The sequence below is a fragment of the Panthera pardus genome, unplaced genomic scaffold (genome assembly GCF_024362965.1).
Source record: "Panthera pardus isolate Hobbes unplaced genomic scaffold, ASM2436296v1 HiC_scaffold_16, whole genome shotgun sequence".
Taxonomy (NCBI): Eukaryota; Metazoa; Chordata; class Mammalia; order Carnivora; family Felidae; genus Panthera; species Panthera pardus.
The window spans coordinates 71,905,252-71,926,791 of record NW_026526721.1 but is presented as its reverse complement, the minus strand read 5'-3'; the positions used below and the strand labels follow the sequence as shown (position 1 = coordinate 71,926,791).

At 39.2% G+C, this 21,540-nt stretch overlaps 1 protein-coding gene and 1 pseudogene across 7 annotated transcripts in view; one reads left to right on the top strand and one right to left on the bottom strand.

Moving 5' to 3' along the window:
• SENP5 (SUMO specific peptidase 5) overlaps positions 1–21,540 on the bottom strand; it is a 50,775-nt gene that overhangs the window by 23,343 nt on the left and 5,892 nt on the right. For 4 of the 7 annotated variants that reach the window (XM_053903506.1, XM_019448736.2, XM_019448740.2 and 1 more), the window contains exon 2: positions 5,924–7,452. In XM_053903506.1, the coding sequence (XP_053759481.1) occupies positions 5,924–7,421 (1,498 nt within the window). In that variant the 5' untranslated portion in view covers positions 7,422–7,452. Of the gene's footprint in view, positions 1–5,923; positions 7,453–7,597; positions 7,977–21,540 lie in introns of those variants that run through there. The other 3 variants (XM_019448738.2, XM_019448737.2, XM_053903507.1) reach the window with 3 other exon arrangements.
• Positions 207–4,548, top strand: LOC128777266 (40S ribosomal protein S24-like; annotated as a pseudogene).

Here is a 21,540-nt window from a genome sequence, read left to right as displayed (position 1 = left end):
ATCTTTTCCTTTTAATACCCCCTGGCCAAGAATTACCCAGAAAATGGCTTCTTAAGATGAGAATTAAACCCATTATTTTTTACCCACTTGCATTCACAAACTAATGAACCAAAAAGGAAAAATGCATTTGGCATAGTACTAAAACTTCAATGTGACCAAGAAAGAAATGATAAAATGTTAGGGGAAAAAGAAAACAAAAACTAGAATTCAAATTATAGTCCATCTGCCAGCACAAAAGGTAGTAACAAAAGGTAGTAACTCTTCCTCCCTGGCTGCTAGAAGCTCACCCATCATGAACAACACAACAACAGTAACTGTTGGGACCAGCAAGTTCATGACCAGTCCACTACTTCAGCAGAAACAAGTGGTCACTGATGTTCTTCATCTGGAAAAGGCAAAAGTACCTACGTCAGAAATTTGGGGAAAAATAGCCAAAATGTACAAGACCACATCAGATGTCATCTTTGTATTTGGATACAGAACCCATTTTGGTGGTGGCAAGGCGACTGGCTTTGGCATGATTTATGAGTCCTTGGATTATGCAAAGAAAAACGAACCCACAGTCTTGTAAGACGGCCTGTATGAAAAGAAAAAGACCTCAAGAAAAGAACACAAGAACAGAATGCAGAAAGTCAGGGGGACTGCAAAAGCCAATGTTGGTGCCAGCAAAAAGGAGTAAAGATTCTACAGTGACTTTATCTGTGGTGATTGTGCAGATAAATACTGCAGAAATCCTTCATGAGAGGATTAATAAACTAAGAATTAAAAAAAAAAAACCCACAAAAGGAAATAATATGAAAAACAAAACCTGAAGTGTTATTTCAGAAGTTAAATTGCTCATCTTAAACCAAATGTGGATAGTTTTTTCTAAAGGCAATTGACAGGTCACATCCCACCATGAATGTGGAATGAGGTTGTGTTGTGCATACAAGAAATGGAACCATTTGCTTCTTCAACAAAATACAATACACATGTCAGAAAGGTCCCATCAAAAATAAGGAAGGCATGGGGCGTCTGGCTGGCTCAGTGGGGCATGCCACTCTTGATCTTAGGGTTGTAGGTTCGAGCCCAACATTAGATGCAGAGATTACTTAAAACAAAATCTTAATGACAAAATAAGGCATGAAAATAGCTAAGACTAAACTTAAGAAATGTGCAAGCCTAAGTGAAAAGCACAAAATTCTGGTGAAAGGACATAGGTCAATAAATGGAGTAATTCTTTGTTTTTAGACAGGAAAACTCAGTATTGTAATAAATGTAATTTCCCCTTAGTCTATAAATGTGATGCAATACCAATCAAAGCCATTATTTTTGTTTGTTTAATTGAAAAAACAAATCTAAAATTCATCTTGGGACCAAAACATGAGAAATTCCTAGAAATTTTTGAAAAGAATTAAAGAGGAGAGGTGAATAAGGGAGGGCAAGAGAGGAGAAGGGCCTACTCCCATCAAATTATAAAACTGGGGCACGTGGGTGGCTCCACTGGTTAAGCGTCCCACCCTGGATTTTGGCTCAGGGCACGATCTCATGGTTTGTGAGTGTGAGCCCTTCGCCGGGCTCTGTGCTGATAGCACAGAGCCTACTTGGGATTCTCTGCCCCTCCTCTGCTCACACACACTGTCAAAATAAACTTTTTAAAAAAAATTATAAAACTACTAGAATTAAGACAGACTACTACTAGTATAGAAATTGAAAAACCAAATCCAGAAAGAGACCTAATAACAGGTAGCAACTCATAACCACAGGGAAAAGATCACTCAAATAATATTAGAACTATTAACTAAATCTTTTATTTACAGTTGGAATTCATTTTGATGTAAATCGAAGCCTAAATCAAGAGTCAGACGCTCAGTGCTCAATCGACTGAGCTACCCACGGGCCCAGGATTTTTTTTTTTTATATTTATTTATTTTTGAGAGAGAGGGAAAGACGGAGCACAAGTGGGGGAGGGGCAGAGAGAGAGGGAGACACAGAATCCAAAACAGGCTCCAGGCTCTGAGCTGTCAGCACAGAGCCCCACATGGGGCTCAAAATCATAAGCCGTGAGACCATGACCTGAGCCGAAGTTGGACACCGAACCAACTGAGCCACCCAGGTGCCCCAGTATTTTTTTTCTAATACATGACCATAAATATTTTAAAATAAAATGGCAATCATCCTGTAATTCCTTTAGAACTTTTATGCCCTTTAATATGAACATTATTTATTCAACATGTAAGGAGCACTCTAGTTTCTCTTTTTGAAGTTATTTTATCCTATTCAATACACTATGGAATTTTTTTTTCCCTAGGCCAATTCAAAACAATCTAGTAACCCAGTAAATGGGTATGCCATAAACAATTCCCTACTGGGGACCATTTGTTAATTTTTTAGCTCTCCAATTAATGTCACAACTAAAGCCCTTGATATATCCTGGTTCTGTTGTTTCCTCACAACACACTCACTAAAAGTTAAATCTCTGGGTCAAAGGACATGCATATCTAAAAGTTCTAAATTTTCATTAATGACTTCTTATATACACACGCAGCTTTAGTGTTTATGGAGTCAAACTGGTATATTGCATCTGAGTTTCCTATCAGGCTTTAAAATGTATTATTGGGACGCCTGGGTAGCTCAGTTGATTGAATGTCTGACTCTTGATTTTGGCTCAGGTCATGATCTCATGGTGAGACTGGGATCTACGCTGGGCATTAAGCCTGCTTGGGATTCTCTCTCTCTCCCTCTGTCCCATCTCTGCACATACACTCTCTCAAAAAAATAAGAAAATTATTAAATGTATTATTAATGTGAAATTATAAAATGGTGTTATAAAATGTGTTCTCTTTAATAGCTTTACTGACCCGTGATTCACATACCACAAAAAATTACTCTTCTAAAGTGTAAAATTCATTTTTTTTTTTTTTGGGAGGGGGGAAATTCAGAGTTGTCCAACCATTACTATCACCTAATTTAGTAACATTCATTACTCCACAAGAAACTTTGTACCAGTTAGGAGTCACTCCTCATTACTTCCTCTCTACAGCCCCTGGCAACTATTAACCTACTTTCTATCTCTATATTTGCCTACCATGGACATTCCAAATCAATAGAATCACACAGTATGTGGCCTTTTGTGCCTGGCTCTTTTTACTTAGCATGTTTTCAAGGTTCATCCACACTGAAACATACAGCAGTACTTCATTCCTTTTTATGCCAGAATATCCCATTGTATAAAATACCAAATTTTACTTACTTGTTCATCAGTTGATGGACATTTGGATTGTTTCTACTTTTTGGCTATGATGAATAATGATGCTATGAACATCTGTGTACAGGTTTGTGTGTTTGTTTCTAATTGGTTAAATTTTTAATCTACCTGGAATATACTGACATAGGAATCTATTTTTTTTCCTTCCAAAACCAGTTTTATGCAATATTTACAATTATAAAACAGTAAGTAAACTGTAGTAAGTACAACTGGCTCTTGATAAGTGTATCAATCTACTGCAGTGAACATGTGTAGTTCTATTAGAGAAAAGCCAGCATTCACCATGCCGTGGAACTTAGTATTAACTAATGCTATAGAAGTCAGTTAAAGGAGCATTCACTATACTGATTGTCCCGTATGGATTCCTATTCTAATTGCTCTATTAATCCTGATTATTCAGGTTTAGTTCTTTTATTTGTTGAATTTGTCCTTTTCATTGTGCTGGCTTTCCTCATATTTGGTGATAGATTGTGGGCTTATCTCTACTCGGGTAATTTTTTTTTTTTTTTTGCTGGTGCAGGGAGGGCTGTGATGGGCAGTAGCTGTTGCTCTGCCTTCAACCCTTTTCAATCAGCATGGAGATGCTAAGTAAAACCCCAAAAATGGTTCTTCTGGTTCTTCTTTCCTCAGTCTATTAAAATAATGAATTACTTTGCAGATCACCAAGTGTGCATTCTGTAAAAATGCCTACTTCCTCATGTCACACTACAGTCTTACTGTATGCCATTAGTCAATTGATCAATTGCTTTTGGAAGTGCTACATCTCTTTAAGTTAATTGGTATCTATGCGTAAATGCTTACTTTTTCAGGTTTATCTATTATATGGTTTTGCTAACTTTATAGTAGAGAATTTGCCTTTCCCTATTCTAAGACAGTATAAACAACAGAAACTGTTTTGTTTTTAAAGATTTGCTAGGACTCTGTACTACTCTGTGTCTTTTTGTGGAGAAAAACTTTCTATACATACTTAATGGTTAAGAAAACAAAGTGCTCAGAATTGTTTAAACCACCAAGAAGTAATTCTCCTAATTCCCCAGAAAAGCCCTTTATAACAATTTGATATATATTTCCAGATGTGGCCGATACAAATGTGTGTGCACACTTCTATTCATATGCTCCATTTGTGTGTATATCTCTTAACAAAGTGGCATCATTCTGTTTTGCAACTTGCTTTTTTCACTTTATGTAGACAGCTTTCAGTTCAAAATATAGACTGAACTTTTTAACAGCTTCATAATGTACTATTGCCCAGATGTGCTGTAATTTATACTTCCATAGAAACTTTTTTTTGGTTGTCTCCAGTTTTGTTTCGTTTTTATAAAAAAAAAAAATTTTTTTTATGTTTATTCATTTTTGAAAGACAGAGAGAGACAGAGAGCAAGTAGGGGTGGGCGGAGAGAGAGGGGGGACACAGAATCCAAAGCATACTCCAGGCTCTGAGTTGTCAGCACAGAGCCCAACACGGGGCTCGAACTCACGAACCACGAGATCATGACCTGAGCCGAAGTCGGACGCTCAACTGACTGAGCCACCCAGGTGCTCCAGTTGTCTCCAGTTTTTTTACTACCAGGACAATACTATAAGTAATGTCCCTATACAAATAAATATATTCTTATTTTGGATAAACTGCAAGAAGGGGAATGGGTCAAAGACTAATATTGCCATATTGTCTTCCAAAAATGTTTACACCAGCTTACTCATGGGGTAGATTTTGACAAGAAGACTTTTTAAAGTATGACGTAAAAACTTGAAGCCATTAAAGATAGATAAGTTTCACAATGAAGAATTGATAATTTCCCTTAAGCGAAATTACCACACTCAAAGTCAGGGTACTTTTACCTTTGGGGAAGGAAAAACTTAAACTCTTAGGACATCTGTAATTAAAATTTAACAAGGTAGGAATCACTGTTGCTCACTGCCACAGTCTCAGAACTAGCACAGTGCCTGGCATATAGGAACTTCTAGGCAAAGGAAAATTATATACAAACCAAAGATGGCCAAGAAACACAGAAAAAGATGTTCAAACACAAATCAAAACAACTCTCAGGTGATCTAGAAGAGAAGATTAGTAAATTTTAACAAGTGTAAACTGGTTCAACTTTTTGGAGGGTAATTTCACAATTCTCTTAAAATTTTAAGTGTATTTGTTCATCATCAATTCCACTACTACAAATTTAACTTAGAGAAAAAACTGTTAAAGTATATAGAAGTAGTTTCATTGCACTATCATTTATAGAAGAAAACAACTGGAAGCAACACAAATATCATCAACCAAAACTTAAAGTATTGAACATCTCCATAATACAGCAATATAGAAGACTTCAAAGAAGAATGTCTAAATGCTTACAGGGAAATCCATGTGTGGAAGGAAAAAACAGGAATCTCCCAGAAAAGATAATGGGGGGCACTTGGGTGGCTCAGTCGGTTAGGCATCCAACTCTTGGTTTTGGCTCAGGTCACGATCTCATGGTTTGTGAGTTTGAGCTCCACATCAGGCTCCGTGGGAACAGTACGGAGCCTGATTGGGATTCTCTCTCTCCCCCTCTCTCTGCCCCTCCCCCAACTCATTCTGTCTCTCAAAAAGAAACAAACTTAAAAAAAAGAACAAAGAAAGAAAAGATAATGGACAGCAAGTGTGGGCCGCAGGTTGAGGGAGAATAAAGGAAGAGTGCGTACCAGAAAGGCAGATTGACAGCTGTTCGTCATCCACAGGAGATGCTTTCTGACTGTTCCTCCCACCTCCTGCTTGATTTTCGAGTTTGAGTCCACTGCATGTCAGAGGAGCCTCCAGTGGACTTTTACAGTAAGGGTGGTCCAGCAACTTAGAACTAAGAATGTTCTGCTTGAGAGATCCATCCTCATCCATCTGGCATGAGCTCTCAGTCTTTTCGGACACAGGCCCATCTACATCACTCACAGACTGATCTGCCCCAGACATGGGCAGTTTTACTCTGTCATCACTGACAGTACTTGTCCGATTTTCCTGACCCAGAGTCATAACTTCTCTTTCGTTTTCTGAGATAAACATGTTACTAGAATCATGTTCTGATAAGGGGATATCATGAATCAGCTCTGTACACTCCCACTTAGGAGAACAGGGTGACTGGTCCCAGGTGTATGTGACACTACCATTCTGTTGGTCAGGGAATGCTTCATCTAAACTAAGCTCCTTGCCCAAGAAAGGGCTTCCTTTAGTGTGGCCATCAGGCACATGAGAGTTCTTTCCCTTCATCACAGCATTGCTGTCCATATCTGGGAAGTATGGTTGATGCCGACAAGAAGGGTCTTTAGGTTCTGGGGAAGGGAATGGGCTGCAACTGCCACCCTCACTGTTTTCCCTAAGGGTCTCTTGATGGTCCCCAGTGACCTGCACCCAGCTTCGCTGGGCTTTTTTTAGCTTGCAAACTTTGCTTTTTGTTCTGAAGTGCTGGGATCTGAGAATCCTGTACCGAAATCTAATCATGGATAATTTCTCATACATCATAAGAGGAGATACTTTTATTCTTCTATGTTGGTTAAGTTGAAACTTTTTTGGAATCAGGGGTCCCCCGTTCCTGTGGTGCTCCAGCCCTTGGTAGCAGCCATAACAAAAGCGCTTTCTCTTATGGTTGCTCAAGGTGACCACAATTGTGCCACTCTCACCTGGACTTTGGCTCTCCCCATTGAACTTCATGGGAAAGTCAGAAGCTTGTGGCTCCGTCCTAGGTCTGTGACCACTGACCTGACCTAAAACACTATTTGCTGGTAAGTCCGCAACCGCCTTCAAGAGACTTTTATCTCCACAGTATTCATGGTCAGAGTTCTTTGTTGATGATAGCAGCCTCTCTGCTTGGAGTTTCAGGAGGGTCCTTGAGGAGGAAATGAAGTGTTTAGAGTCTTTTCTTTTCACTTTAGAGGGCAAAGTACTAACATTCTGAAGAGCCACACTGGACTTTGCCTTAGCAAAAAAAGGTGCATCCTGGATCCATGTCTTCTGGATTTGAAGGGCCTTCTTTCTGCAATGGAAATGCCTCAGCTGCCTGCTCCAAATAACTGGCCTTCCCAATTTGGCTTTCAGAATGCACAAGTGTTGGTGAAAGCAGAACTTCTTAAAGCCTCCAAATCCAGTATTCCATTTCTCAGAAAAGGCTAAGTGGATTCCTTTCCTCCATAAAATTTTCTTCTGTTTTTTCATTTTTCTGATGCATAATGAGATCTTGATGCAGCTGTGAAGAGAAAGAAGAGTTACACATTTACCCTAAAAATGTCATTAAGATATAATCACAGCATTAGAAGTTAGAAAACTCTTAGGGGCAAAAAAAAAAGCCTATGAAGTGCAATTTAGACTATCAGACATAACGAAATCCTTACCTGATTAAGGTTTTCCCCACAGTGAAAACTGGAAGACATGAATACTCTCACATGACCCCATTTGGTATAGCTGACTCTGACAGAAATGTCAAGATCATTTCCCAATATGCAGTCAATTTCTGATGGAGTAAACAGGGTAGGAAGTCAGAAGAAAATCGGTCAGTGTTGACACTGCTTCTTGTTAGCTAAGTGACCTTAAGTCAGTCACCCAAATTCTGTGTTCTCATTTGTAAAATGAAGGATGGGGAAGGAGGGGGGACCACATACCATTTAAAACTGATTCCATATAAAAAGAGTGTGTTCTAGGGGTGCCTGAGTGGCTCAGTCGGTTAAGGGTCCGACTTCAGCTCAGGTTATGATCTCACAGTTCGAGTTTGAGCCCCGCGTCAAGCTCTGGGCTGACAGCTCAGAGCCTGGAACCCACTTCGGATTCTGTGTCTCCCTCTGTCTGCCCCTCCACTGTTTGCACTCTGTCTCTTGCATTGTCTCAAAAGTAAATAAACATTAAAAGATTTTTTTTTTAAAAGAGTGTGTTCTATACATCAAATCTTAGAAAGGAAGGGCAATACTTTTGCTGGGTATAGACATCTAGAGGCAGACAATGCAAGCAACATCAGTACCTCAAGAGGGAAACCAGCTTCCTCTTTGTCAGTCAGTCAAAAACTTTGAGTGACTATGCAGGGATATGAGCCCATTAGGTGCTCTCACACAGTTAGGGTTCTGATTCTCAAGTGAATCTAAGTAAAAAAGCACACGCACACACACGCATATATGAAGTTCGGGGACACACTTATTAGGAATGATAGATGAAAATGATAGTCAAAAACCAAACAGGATCCCTCCTCAGATTTAATAAGATCTAGCACTACTGAAGGCTCTTCAGTGCAGAATGAAAGGTGTCGGCTGTTGTGGGTGGTGGGGCAGAAGAAATAATAGACTATGAATCAAAAAACTAATAATCTAATTTCAGCTTGCTATTAGCTTATTAAGAAAAGTTGTATTACTTTTTTGTGCATCAGTTTTCTCTGGGAAAAAAAAAAAAGGACTGAGCACATGTTTACCTCAGTTCCCTCTCCAAATCCCATTAAGATGACAGAAATGGGTTTTAAGAAGGGAAAAACTCCCACGGACAAAGAAAATTAAAAAGCAGACAAGAAAGGGTGCCTGGGTGGCTCAGTCGGTTGAGTGTCCAGCTTCGGCTCAGGTCATGATCTCACGGTTCATGAGTTCAAGCCCCGCGTCGGGCTCTGTGCTGACAGCTCAGAGCCTGGAGCCTGCTTCAGATTCTGTGTCTCCCTCTCTCTCTGCCCCTTCCCCACTCATGCTCTGTCTCTCTCAGTCTCTCAAAAATGAATAAACGTTAAAAAAAACTTAAAAAAAATTTTTTTAAAAAAGCAGACAAGAACAATACAATTTTGAAAGAAGAAAGCACATAACTGAGTGATGAGCAGGCCAAAAGAATGAAAATCTAAGCCAGCAGCAGGCGAAGACCAGAAGCAAGTTACAGGACCTCAGAAAGGCTCAGGAATAGAAGCAACAATACCTATGAAGGTCAAGAGAAGGGAGTTCAAGGGGTACCTGGCTAGCTCAGCTGGTAGAGCCTGCAACTCTTGATCTCAGGGTTGAGTTCAAGCTCACGTTTGGTGTACAGATTACTTAAAAATAAAATCTTTAAGGGGCACTGGGTGGCTCAGTCAGTTAAGCATCCGACTTCGGCTCACTCACGATCTCACTATTTCTGAGTTCAAGCCCCATATGGGGCTCTGTACTGACAGCTCAGAGCCTGGAGCCTGCTTCGGATTCTGTGTCTCCCTCCCTCTGTGCCCCTCCCACACTCATGGGGTGTCTCTCTCTCTCTCTCCCTCTCTCAAATAAATATTAAAATTTTTAAAAAAATAATAAAAATTTTTGTAAAACAAAGAAGGGAGCTCAAAAAGGAGGGACCCATTTAAAGTCTGAATAAGAAGCAGTTAGACCCCCAAGATGCGCATTCTCCTACCCCGGCAGATAACCAAAGTTTTACTTTCTGGGGAGGACGAACCAGGCTAGTCAGGCACATCATGCACAACTGAAGGCAGGGGTTCAACAGGATCTAGGATTTTATACAGTGAATTCCTTCCCCAACCCATTTCCCCATTTAGATCCCAGAAAAAGATTTATAGCTTAAGGAAGAGATCAGCCCTGGGAGCAGATACTGATTTTTGGGGATGCCTCAACTAAACAGGCCCGAACAATTACTCTACACTATACCCCAAAGTTTAAGCAGTGAGACCCCAAATCCCTCCCCAACTCCACCCAGGAGGTAACTGCCCCTCCACTACCCAACTTTGGAAGTTTATTCTCCAGAAAGGGTAAAAGTGAATGAAGCTCTGCAGCCAGGGTGATCCCAGACACAATATGAAGATGGATTTATACACTAAATATATGCATCCCAACACTTTCCCACTCATTTCCCAGAACCTTGGCAGTTTGCTTTACCATCCAAGTAGGAAATTAGAAGATTCTTCTCTGGGGAATCTAATTAGTCCACAAGAAAATACATACAGATATCCCTCCAAAATGGCCCAGGATGGCCCACAGTACATCTCAAAGTTGCCAAGTCTCACCGCATGTTCTAAATTACCAAGCAACCTCTTAGTGGTTATTCTTTAAAATGACAGGAAAATCCAAGATTCACCAGATTTCTAGGGTTGACAAGTGGACCAAAGTAAACATTTAAAAAAGCAAAAACTTACATAGAGAAGTCCACTTCAAAAAACTAAGGGAGGGGGCACCTGGATGGCTTAGTCAGTCGAGCGTCCAACTTTGGCTCAGATCATGATCTCACAGTTTGTGAGTTCGAGCCCCACATCGGGCTTGCTGCTCTCAGTGCAGAGCCCACTTCAGATCCTCTGCTCCCTCTCTCTGCCCCTCCCCCACTTGCGCTCTCTCAAAAATAAATAAAACATTAAAAAAATTAAAAATAAAATAAAAATAAAAAACTAAGAGGAGGAGGAAAGAGGAGTTCTTGTTTAATGGGTACACGTTTCCATTTAAGAAGATGAAAAAGGTTCTGAAGATGGATTGTGGCCATGGTTGCACAGCAGTGTAAATGTATTTAATGCCACTGAACTGTACACCTAAAAATGTTTAAAACGGTAAAAGCTGGGGCACCTGAGTGGCTCAGTGGGCTAAGTGTCTGACTTCAGCTCAGGTCATGATCTCGTGGTCCATGGGTTCGAACCCCACGCTGGGCTCTGTGCTGACAGCTCAGGGCCTAGAGTCTGCTTCAGACTCTGTCTCCCTCTCTCTCTGCCCCTGCCCACCTTGCACACATGCTCGCTCTCTCTCTCTCCCTCTCTCTCACACACACACACACACAAAAATAAACATTAAAAAATATTTTTTTAATAAAATGAAATAAAATGGTAAAAATTATGCTATGTATATATTTACCACACTAAAAAACAAGAGGGAAGGAAAAAAAATCTAACAGTATCTTCAAAGTAAAAAAAAAAAAAAAGTTATATCCACTGGGGGGAATATAATAGCATGTTTTATGTTGTTTTTTTTAAGTTTGTTTATTTTTGAGAGAAAGAGAAAAAACAAGCATGAGCCAGAGAGGGACAGAGAACGGAAGAGAGAGAATCCCAAGGAGGCTCCACACTCCATGCAGAGCCCAACTTGGGACCTGATCCCACAACCATGAGATCATGACCGGAGCTGAAATCAAGAGTCAGATGCTCAACGAACTGAACCACGCAGGTGCCGTTTTGTTTTTCTAAAGGAACAATCAAAAATAATAAAGGGACCTTGGAAATTTAAAAGAATTGAAAAACTCAGTAAAAAGTAAAGGGCTAATATCCCTAATATAAAGAACTTTCTTAAATTGAGGGATAAAGAAAAAAAAAAAAGCCTGATGGAAATATGGGAAAAAGACATAAGGAGACATTTCACAAATATTTTTAAATAGCTCTTAAACATAAGAAAAGATGTTCAACTTAAAAAAAAAAATGGGCAAAGAGGGTTGGGAAGTTGTGCAAAATGAGTGAAAGGAGTCAAAATGTAAAAACTTCCAGTTATAAAGTAAGTTATGGAGATGTAATGTATAGCATGGTGATTATAGTTAATAATGCTGTACTGTGTATTTGAAAGTTGCTAAGAGAGTAAATCTTAAAAGTCCTCATCACAGGAAAAAAAACTTTGTTACTAAGTATAGTAGATGTTAACTGGACTTACTATAGTCATCATTTTGCAATGTATACAAATAGCAAATCATGATGTAGAACTAAAAATGATATAATGCTATATGTTAATTATACCTCAATAAAAACACGGGCAAAAACTGTGACAACACATTCTGTTGGTGGGAGAAAAGAAACTTTCATACTTTGCTAATAGGAATACAGACCGATAAAATCCTTTTGGAGGAGAATTTGATAATATCTAACAAACCCTGGTATTTACCTTTTAATCTAGCAGCCCCACTTTTAGGAATTTGTCCTTAAGATACACCTCCAATAATAATGAAAATACAAAATCAAGGTTAGTCATTACAACATTGTAATTGCAAAATACTGGAGACCTAACAGGAAGGTAGTTGAATAAAGTATGGTTCTTTCACACACTGAGTGAAGCTATAGAAGAATAAAAATGAACTCCATGAGCTAACATGGAATGATTTCCAGGGTAAGTGAAAAAAGCCAAGTTCAAATGAGTATTAATACTATGCCACCAAGACATGACTGTGGCACATAGACACCACAACTGCAAGTTTGGGGAGTTCCCAAAACCAGCCTCAGGTTTGGCAATTTGCCAAAAGGACTCACAGAGCTTACTGAAAACTATTATATTCATAGTTATGGTCTATTAAAGCTGAAGAATATGGATTAAATCAGCCAAGTGGAGAAGCACATAAGGTGTTCTAGCACCATGAACACAGGAGAACTTTACTGTCCTGACATCAGTGCATGACAATACTGCCATCCAGGAAAGCTTACCTGAGCCTTGATATCCAGAGCTTTTATTGGGGTTTTTAGGCACAACTGTTTGCCCACAAGACTGAGCTCAGTCTTTCAGCCCCTCTGGAGATCCACTGATACCAAAGTCATTACCCTAAACTACACTGTCGGTCCTTCTGGCATGGCCAATCCCCATCCTAATCCATGCTGTTAGACTGTTGGTGATACAAAGCTCCCAGGCAAATACAGACATTCCAACAAGGCATGACATTCCAAGGGCTTAGAGATTACCTCCCAGAAGCCAAGGATAAAGGCTTGCTTTTGGGGCAAGGTTAAATTCTTTACCATGTAGCTGCTTCTCGTGAAAGAAAAATTACAAAAATATACACATATCTGCCCTTTCGTCCCCCAAGACAAAATAAAATAAAAATACAAACATGGGAGGATAAACCAGAAACTAATGAGAACAATAACATACAGGAAATTATAGATATGTATAGGATGAAAGAATGAGAAGGAAAATGGCACAGGGATGAGAGTGGTACTTCTCTAAGCTTGCCTTTTTATAAAGTTCTGACTTTTAAAACCATGTTAATGCTTCATATACTAAAAAATATATACAAATAGGGGTGCCTGGGTGGCTCAGTAAGTTAAGTGTCTGACTTCAGCTCAGGTCATGATCTCATGGTTCATGAGTTCAAGCCTCGCATCCAGCTCTCTGCTGTCAGTGTGGAGCCTGCCTCAGAATCTTTGTCCCCCACTTCCCTGCTCACGCTGTCTCAAAAATAAATAACTTAAAAAATACATACATACACACACACACACACACACACACACACACACACACACACAAATAATTAAAATCAACCAGAATGCAGGAGGACTCCAAAATGAAATACAAATAGCAAATGAATGACAAATAAATAACTATACTGAAAAAGTATGAAAAAATTAGCCAAAGTAATTTTCAAAAACATTTGGACTGTACAGGACTAGAAACAAAAGGACTGTATACAAATACTGTACTTTAGTTAGCAAATTAGTCTTCACAGATGAATGAGTTAATTTTGAAACTACTTTGTAAATATTCTAATTTTTTTAGTTAAGTAGGCTCCACGCCCAACATGGGGCAAGGGTTATATGCTTTATCAACTGAACCATCCAGATGCCGCAACTTTGTAAATACTCTAAAACTGAGTACATAGGAAAATAAGTTGTAGATAAATAGAGCTAGGTTTTTCACCATTGATGAAAGGAGTAGCAGATAGTGAACAGACTGAGACAGGTTTGAATCTATAATGACAGAATGAAATCAGAAGTATCCATGAGTTCATGATTTTATATATACATATACACAGATATACATCTAGAAATGTGCACACATGTGTATTTCCTAGCTCTGTCTACTTAGTGTAGAAGCAGTAACATCCCAGTAGCAATGAACACCCCTAGCACCCAGATCTTGGTTCCCATTTTAAAAAATGACTGATGCCAGAGCAGGACAGAACAAATAGATGAGCCTGGAATATCATTATAATGCCAGAAAGCAAAAAAAAAAAAAAAAAAAAGTGCTCAAGAAATTATGACATGTCAAAAGAACACAGGAACCAACCTAAAGAGACTTGCCATGGTCAAAGACTCTGAGCAACTAAATATATAATGACAGAAATGGATTATAAGAGCAAAACAAATGCCCTAGTCTGCAACAATATATGACTAAATAAATGGGGAGAAGGGACAGCTCTCCTTACACAGAATTTCAAATTAATAAATACAGAAGGAATAATGGAAATAGAAAAGTTATAATTTGCAACTCATAAACAACAGACTCAGGAAAGAAAATTAGATGAAAAAATACAGTGAGAAACAAGATATATACCGTCTCAAAGTATCTCCACAAGATACTTAAAATCACAAAGGGAAAAGTTGTACCTTTCAACAGAAAACCTGACAAACATCACCTTAGTCAGGTGATCAGGGCTATCATCACCAGTAGTAGTAAGATATGATGTTCATATGCCTCCTGATGTAGCACAATGTCACTTGTATGATGTACCACCTCTGTGATGTTATAAATGTATAACCTGAATTTAATCATAAGTAAAAACAGATAAAGCCACACTGAGGGACGGATACTCTATAGGATAACTGGCCAATACTCTTCAGATGTGTCAAGCAGGAGTGCCTGGGTGGCTCAATCGGTTAAGCGTTTGACTTCAGCTTACATCAAGATCTCACAGTTCTTAAGTCTGAGCCCTACACCGGGCTCTCTGTTGTCAGCACAGAGCCCACTTCAGATCCTCTGTCCCTCTGCCCCTCCCCCCCCCCAGTGCACACTCTCTCTCAAAAATTAACGAACATTTAAAAAAATGTGTCAGTCAAGGTCATGAAGACAAAAAGATTGAGGACCTGTCCCAGATTAAAGGACTAAGCCTAAGAAGACAGGATAACTAAGGCAACATGTAATCCTGGATGGGGTCCTGGTCCAGAAAAAGATCACATGTTAGGCCATAAAACAAGTCTCAATAAATTTAAAACTGAAATTCTATTATGTGTCTTTTCCAACCAGAATGGTATGAAACTAAAAATCAATGACAAGAAAAAAAAAGAATTAAAAACCACAAACACATGGAGGCTGAACCACATGTTCACCCAATGGGTGAACAAAGAAATCAAAGACACCAAAAAATACACGAAAACAAATGAAAATGAAAACACAGCAGTCCAAAATCTTTGAGACATGGCGAAAGCAGTTCTGAGCAGGAGATGTGTAGTGATAGAGGCCTACCTCAAGAGAAAAAAAAAAATCTCTCGGGGTGCCACCCGGGTGGCTCAGTCGGTTAAAAGTGTCCAACTCTGGATTTTGGCTCAGGTCACAGTCTCGTGGTTTGTGGGTTCAAGCCCTGCTGGCAGTGTGAAGCCTGCTCAGGATTCTCATTCATATTCTCTCATTCATATATTCTCTTTCTCTCCTCTCTGTCCTCTGTCTCCCCTCTCTCTCTCCCTCTCCCTCTCTCTCGACCTCCCCATGCTAAGTAAATATATAAACTTAAAAAAAAAAAATCTCAAATGAGTAATCTAAACTTACACCTAAAAGAACTAGAAAAACAAGAATAAAACCCAATACGAGTAGAAGAAAGGAAATAATAAAGAACAGAAATAAATAAAATAGAGACTAAAAAACCAATAGAGGGGCAGCGGGGTAGCCCAGTCGGTTAAGCATCCAACTCTTGATCTCAGCTCAGGTCATGATCTCCGTCGTGAGTTCAAGCCCCCACTGAGTTCCAGGCTGGGTTTGAAGCCTACTTAAAAAATAATAATAGGGGCGCCTGGGTGGCGCAGTCGGTTAAGCCTCCGACTTCAGCCAGGTCACGATCTCGCGGTCTGTGAGTTCGAGCCCCGCGTCAGGCTCTGGGCTGATGGCTCGGAGCCTGGAGCCTGTTTCCGATTCTGTGTCTCCCTCTCTCTCTGCCCCTCCCCCGTTCATGCTCTGTCTCTCTCTGTCCCAAAAATAAATAAAAAACATTGAAAAAAAAAAATTAAAAAAAAAAAATAATAATAATAAATAAAGTTTTAAAAATAGAAAAGACCAATGAGGGGCACCTGGCTAGCTCAGTTGGTAGAGCATATGACTCTTGATCTTGGGGTCATGAGTTTGAGTCCCACATTAAGCAGTAGAGATTACATTAAAAAAATATTTTTAAAAAAGAAAAACAGGGGTGCCTGGTTGGCTCCATTGGTTAAGTGTCTGACTTCGGCTCAGGTCATGATCCTGCAGTTCATGAGTTTGAGCCCTGCATTGGGCTTTGTGCTGACAGCTGAGCCTGGAACCTGCTTCAGTTTCTGAGTCTCCTCTCTCTGCCCCTCCCTCACCCATGCTCTCTCTCAAAAATAAAAAAGTAAACATAAAAAAAATTAAAAAATTAAAAATTAAATTAAAAAAAGAAAAGAAAAAAGTGGCAAAAGGAAAGAAAGAAAGAAAGAAAGAAAGAAAGAAAGAAAGAAAGAAAGAAAGAAAAAGATTATAAACCAGAAGATCAAGGTCTGAGGGAAAATTATTTTCAACACAGAACTTGAAACTCAGCCAATTCATCAATCAAAACTGAGCACAGAAAAAAGGTTTTCAGAGATGTAAGTTATTAAAATACAGAACTACCATGCATCTTTTTCTCAGGGAGCCACATTTTGTCACACTCTGACAAAATGAGTAAATGAAGAAAGACCTGAGACCCAGGAAAGATCCAAAACAACACACAAGCAAGAGAAATCCTAAAGAAAATGGTAAAGAAAGATCAGAGTGACAACTATGCCTCAAGCCTAGAGAGCCACCAATCCAGAAGAAAGAGGTCAAAAGGATTTAGGAAAGATGTCTCCAAAAATGTGAAATTGATAGAATTTCTAAAATGTCTGAATGCAAAGACAGATGAGATACAACTGGAAGAGAGCTTGAAAATATATTTAGTTTACTAAAAAGACTACTCACTTTAGGGACAAGAAAAAGTTGCACAAGAAAGGAAAAACAGTCACTATAAATCATAGAGTAATACATAACTTAGCTGTGACTACCATTTACATAATCATAAAAAGGCAAACACTGCTCTAATCAAATGGTTCTCAACCAGACACTCCTTATCATACCTCTCAGTCCAGTATTTAGAACTGTGTGGGAAATTTTTGGTTGTTACAATGAATTTAGGTTGGTATTGATATTTGGTGCCTGGTGTAATGCTAAATATCATGTAATGGACAGGATAATGAAGAACCGTCTCATCCAAAATGACAATACTGCCCCTATCGAGAAAAACCGCTTCTAGCCAAAATTACAGAATCACTACACAGTGAGGATAGATGGGACAGCAGACGTGTACATGTATGTAGAAGTGAAGAGCACATGTTAAAGAGAAGTAAATCTTTATCTTCCATAGTCTACAGATAAAGCTTAACATTAGGAAATCAAAAGTAACATTAAAAAAAAAAAAGCTAATTTAGGGACACGCTGTTGATACCAAAAGAACAGCTCAAAGACTTGAAAGTGGCTGTTGCTGGGAAACAGGAAATGGCAGAAAGGAGCAAGATTCTGGGAACTAAGTCAGGAAAGAGGGCTAGAGGTTTCTCCTTCAGTATACATTTCTCTACTTAGTCCCTTTTATTTTTTTTAACATTTATTTATTTTTGAGAGATAGAGACAGAGTGCAAGTAGGGGAGGGACAGAGAGAGAGGGAGACACAGAATCCAAAGCAGGCTCCAGGCTCTGAGCTGTCAGCACAGAGCCCAACACAGGGCTCAAACCCACGAACTGGGAGACCACGACCCGAGTCAAAGTCGGATGCCCAACCGACTGAGCCACCCAGGTGCCCCTCTACTTAGTCCCTTTATAAAGCACCTACATCCCATCCTCAAATAGGCAAGGTTCCCTCAGACCAGAGACTGTTTTACCCTCCCCACACCACATACTAAATCTTTAGTTATCCTGTTTTTATGTATAGGGAGAAGAAAATGTCAGATCTGGGAGGATTTTTCTTAAACAGACTTTCAATCACTTATGTATATATATTTTAGTCCCACCTTCACCTACCTGTCCACAGTCCATGACACTACTCACTAACCCTGAAACTTTTAAAAGGTTCTGAAACACAAACATGACTACTTGTCGGCTTTCTCTACTCGTTGGTTTAGGATTCAGCTTTCTCAAGTCTGTTAATCAGTTACCACTAGTCTTTTCTGCTTTCCAGCTTCCAGAATGTGGGGCTTGAACTCACCACCCCAAAATCAAGAGTTGCATGCTCTGACTGAGCCAGCCAGGCACTCCTCACTTCTCTACAGTTTTAATGGAGTTTTCAGGCTGCTGTGGAATTAAATGTGTACATTCAATCCAATTTCCTTACCATAACACACTGCTGAATTAAAAAAAAAAAAAATTGCTAAACAAATGTACGAGCCCATTTTTTGCTAAGTGGAAAAAGCCGTGTATTTTGAATATTTATAGGGGAAAACATGTCTATCAGAATTTACACCAAACTACTAAGAGTTTAGGCCCACAGTTCCTAAACTATATGCCAAGGAACCCAAGGGTTCTGCAGTAAATTCAGAGGGATATCACAAAGCATTCTAAATCAGAGGGGAAAAAACAATATTCTTTATCTGTCTGTCATACCTATCAAACACGTGACAAACTACCAGTTTAATACAATTCAGTTTCAAATTAGATCATGGTATATTCTTTCTAATGACATCCTATCTTTGCAAAGTTGGGTTTTTGTTGGTTACTGTGATGATTAAAAAAAAAAAAAATTGCAAAAATCTATTTGAAATAGGAAATGTGGGTAGCAGTGTCTAATGATTCCAAGGTTTGAGAAGTTCTCTAGTGCCCAACCAGTACATTGGGTAATTGATTATTTAAGAATGAAATAAAAATACTATATTGTCTTTCAACTGATGTGTATTTAAAAAAAATTTTTTTTAAGTTTATTTATTTTGAAAAAGAGGAAGAGAGAATCAGTGGGGGAGGAGTACAGGGTGGGGACAGAGGATCCAAAGCAGGCTCCATGCTGATAGCAGAGAGCCCGACGTGAGGCTCAAACCCACAAACTGCCGAGATCATGACCTGAGATGAAGTCATACACTTAACCGATTGAGCCACCCAGCTCCTGATGTGTATTTTTTAAACAACTATTGGGTTGCTAGACTATAAGTACTTAAGTTGTTTAGATCTAATTACTTAATAAATTACTAGTTATTTAATTATTAGGCCTAAGGATACTATGAAAAAGACACTAAGGGGGGCAGTAAACAAAGAAAGTTTGGGAACCTCTGGTTTAGGGTATTATATTTTACCTTTTTTTTTTTTTTTTTTAAGGTTTTTGTTGTTGTTGTTGTTGTTGTTTTAGGTTTTATTTCTTTTTGGGTGGTGGGGCAGGTCAGAGAGAGAAGGAGAGCGAGGATCTGAAGCAGGCTCTGTGCTGATAGCACCAAACCCCATGCAGGGCTCAAACTCACAAACCATGAGATCATGACCTGATCCAAAGTCGGACACTAAACCAAATGAGCAACCCAGGTGCCCCTTTATCAATGGAAAAAGAAATTAAAATAAACTTAATATGAAATCCAAATACATTCTCATGTGCACTACCAACATAAAAGGAGATCTGGAATTTATTCTTCCTAATACTTAAATGTAATAATCACTGGGAAATCTTAATAAGATGTTTGTCTGTTTATTTATTTATTTAGAGAGAGAGAAAACGAACACAAGCAGGGGAGGGACAGAGAGAGAAAGAGAGGGAGAGAGAATCCCAAGGTGGCTCTCCACTGTCAGCACAGAGCCTGATGCAGGGCTCAAACTCACAAACCGGGAGATTGTGACCTGAGCCAAAATCAACAGTCAGATGCTTAACCGAGTAAGCCACCCAGGCACCCCTATGTTTTTTATTCTAAAAACACACACAGAGCTACATAATTATGAGCCCATAACAAATCTAGACTGAAGAAGGGGGTAAAAAAATGTATAATTAAAATCTTAAAAGTCCTGCCCAAATTAGAGAAACTATCTGAACTGTACCTTAAAAAGTTAATCTAACATATTTCTTGGTGGTGGTTACATCACCAATAATGCTGAAGTTATAAAGATATACAAACATCTTTCAAATTTCAATTCAATAAATGAGTTTTTACAAATATGATGACATATGAGTGTTCAAAAAATTATTATAGTCTAATGTGAGAGTCATTTGAACAGGTATTCACAAATGTAATGAATAGAAGATCAAATTGAGAGTATTATGGGAAGGGGCACCTGGGTGTCTCAGTCAGTTAAACATCCAAATCTTGATTTTGGCTCAGGTCATGATCTCACAGTTCCTGAGATCAAGCCCCACATCGGGCTCCACACTGACAGCATGGAACCTACTTGGGATTCTCTCTCCCTCTCTCCCCTTCACCCCACTTGCACTAGATGTTAAAAACAACAACAACAGAGTATTATTCTGGCAAAGGGTCAGGAGGAAAGACCTCTCTGAAGAAATTATTTTTAAGCTGAGACAAAGGATGATAGTTACTAGGCAAAGGGAACAGATCAACAAAAGCCCAGGACAGTGAATGCAGTATTCAAAGGAAATGAAAGAAACTTCAGGATCACTTGGAGGAGGACCCGGAGAATAGAAAATGTAAACTAATGGTGCTGCTACTTAACATAAAGGCAGTGTCAAGCCACTAAAAGATAAAGAGGGGTACAAGACCTGATCTGTATACTTACAAAGATCATTCTACCTGCTGTGTACAGAATGGCTGGGAGAAGGCCATAGCAAAGGAAACCTGTTAGGAGGCTGTTGCAGGTAAATATAGGCAAGGTGCAAAGTCACTCAGATTAAGAGACAATGGAGAGAAACAGCAAAGTGAATCAATCTTGAGACTTTTTAGAAGACTGTGTGGAGGGAGAGGAGTAAGAGTTTTGGTATGAGCTACTGGGTAGATGGCTGTATAATTTACATGGAACAAATGGAGAAAGACTGGAGGAAGGTTATACTGGCTATGTCTTTAGTTTTAGACATGGTAGACTTGAGGTGACTGTAGGAAATTCATCTGGATGTATACTGCTGGATATACAGGTCAGGAAGTCTAAAAAAAGGATACCATAGGAATTATAGTTTAAGCCATCAGCTTATAATAACTAAAGCTACAGAAACTGATAAACTCACCTAGGGAGGCTCTGTAAAAGGTAGAAGCAAATGCACCATAGGGCAGTATTCAGAGGAACTCTGGGATGTAAGAGTGAGATAAAGGAAGACTACTTAGCAAAGGAAAATGACAAGGAATGATCAGAGAAATAGGTAGAAAATCAGGTTAATGTGGTATCAGGAAAGCTAGAGAAAGTTTCTAGAAGAAGAGAAATGGTCAAAGGCTGTTGAGAGCTCCAGCAAAATAAGGACTGGGGTACCTGACTGGCTCAGTCAGTACAGCATGAAACTCTTGATCTTGGTTGTGAGCTTGAGCCCCATATTAGGTGTG